This window comes from Penaeus japonicus, unplaced genomic scaffold (genome assembly GCF_977035675.1).
Source record: "Penaeus japonicus unplaced genomic scaffold, GWHDUDI00000001_assembly GWHDUDI00000034, whole genome shotgun sequence".
Classification (NCBI taxonomy): Eukaryota; Metazoa; Arthropoda; class Malacostraca; order Decapoda; family Penaeidae; genus Penaeus; species Penaeus japonicus.
Window position 1 is genome coordinate 20,434,152 of NW_028234436.1, and position 2,379 is coordinate 20,436,530.

Below are 2,379 nucleotides of genomic sequence, written 5' to 3' on the forward strand. Positions count from 1 at the left end.
TAATGACAAGGGGAAAGTAACAAAAGTGATATGATGTAATATGATATTAGACACGAGATAGTAAATACGATATGTCACCCAACAATAATAAACTCATTAAGGTTAAGGTGTGTGTGTGTACATGTATATATATATATATATATATATATATATATATATATATATATATATATATACATACATACATATATACATATATATATAATTTTTCAATGATACCAGGGACTTCATGTTGACAAAAAATCGATAAGGTTAATAGGAAGCTGAAAATCGTAAAAATGATAAATGTGCAATGATGTAATAGTGACAAAAATTATAACAATTATAACAATAATGAAATATCAATAAGAAAAATAAGAATCATAGGAAAAGAATTATGGCAATGATGATAGCAGGAAAAATAATGAAAATGATGATTATCATAATGATGAGAACAGAAAATGATAATGACAATTATAACAGAACTAGAAGTAAGAATAATAATAACGGTAATGATAATAATGATGCAAGTGATAGTGATCTTAATGATGATGGTAACTATAACAAAATTAATGATGTTAATAACAACAGTAATGATAATAATGATGATAATGATAATAAGGATAACTGTAACAATAATACTAATAATGATGGTGACAATAATAATGATAATTATAACAATTATAATGATGATATTAATGACAATAATGATAATAATAATGACAGTAATAATAATAATAATGATAATTACAATAATGATAATAATAACAATGATATTGATAATAATAGTAATGATAATGATAATGGTGATAACAACCATAGTAATAGTGATAATAATAATGATAATGATAATAATGATGATGATAACAATACCGTAAAATATTGTATTTTTGCCATAGAAGGCCTGTTTCCATAGGAAGCATCAGAATATTAAACATATTTGTAAAATTTGTTAAACTGACGTCATATGTTCCTTGCATCAACTTTTTCCTTATAAGTAAAAAAGATTCCATTCACCGCTTCAATATATATCGCTTCTTTCTTTGTTAAAACAATCTATTTGAGAAAATAAAAAAAAGTAATGTAAAAGTGCATTTTTTATTTGATAATGACTTCTGCATTCACCAAACATTTTAGAAACATTAAAACAACTTAACAACAACAACAACAACAACAATTTTCAAAAGGAAATAGTATCCATATGAATAAAATATGGATATGTAACATATATTCATATTCAATACACTAAATGTATCAATTTATCCCCTTTACAGAAATGGTCTTTTGGTTCCATCTTCGCCTGTGCATTAAAACCACGAAACTCCACTTCCCCAAGGCGTCGCAAAGGGTCGCCTTCTTGTGGGCGTGAATGGGTGTCTTTCGGTGTCTTCGGAGGGCGTTGGTTCATGTGACCTGTAGTGGCGAGGGGGTATGATGCGGCCGAAGCAGCACGTGACCTGACCGGGTACCTCGCAGCGCAGACTTGTCCTAACCTTAACTTCGGGTGGTTCGTTTAGCTCCGTCCACCATGACAGGCACTGGTCGCGGGTGGAGCACAAACAGGCGCTGGGTTTCGCTCGAGTAGGTTTCTTCACGGGGATGAAGCTACTGGTAATCCTACTACTCGAAGAGTCTGAAGCTTCTGAAATATTTAGAACGCTTGAAAAGTTCGACGCGTCTGGAACTGTTAAATCACTTGAAACGTTGAAGACTTCTGGAACGTTCGGAGCATCTGAAGCGTCTGGAAAATTTAGCGATGGGACTTCTGGTGATTGCGTAACTATCTGTATACGATTGCTGTGGCTGTTCTCTAAATATATTCTCGCATTCGAAGCGGACAGGTGAGATGGGATAGTTGTAGGAACGTCTCCAGCTGTCGAGTTCCGGTTCTGATACTTTTTTTCTTCGGCGTCAGACCGATCAAATACTGCCTCCCGCTGACAGCAGTACTTCGTCAGGAAGGGGCAAGGTAACCACTACGGAGAGAGAAAATGGGGATAAATATCTAATTCATATTCATCATCTGGTTTGTAAACAGTTAGAGAGAGTGAAAACGAGAGGCGAAAAAGAGAAGAAAGTCCGTGTTATCTCAGAAACAAAGGAGACATTGTTAAAGGAAAGCAGAACATGAATTTCAATATCTGTTGAACAATGGAGTAGAATACGGGCTTCTTCGTCAAAATACTGCAGGTCACAGATAGCCCTATAATCTGCCACTTTCTTCTATAGTTATTTATTTATAAGATTTTCAAATAAGAGAATTGTAAGTTGTTAATTTGCAGTTAAAACAATAACGTGGTAGATTTACACTGAATAAGAAAGTTGATGGCGTCGGTGTCACAACCTAAGCTGCTCTAGTTTCCCGCGAAATCGGAGAAAACTCCGGTGTCACAGAAAACG

General features: G+C 33.8%; 1 protein-coding gene across 1 annotated transcript in view; it reads right to left on the minus strand.

Annotated features, from left to right (window-relative positions):
- Nucleotides 1–1,063: 1,063 nt before the first annotated feature.
- The window catches only part of LOC122262224 (uncharacterized), a 7,636-nt gene continuing 6,320 nt past the window's right edge, over nucleotides 1,064–2,379 (minus strand). Inside the window, exon 4 of the mRNA XM_043030188.2 lies at nucleotides 1,064–1,955. Within this exon, the coding sequence (XP_042886122.2) occupies nucleotides 1,287–1,955 (669 nt within the window). The 3' untranslated portion in view covers nucleotides 1,064–1,286. The remainder of the gene's footprint in view (nucleotides 1,956–2,379) is intronic.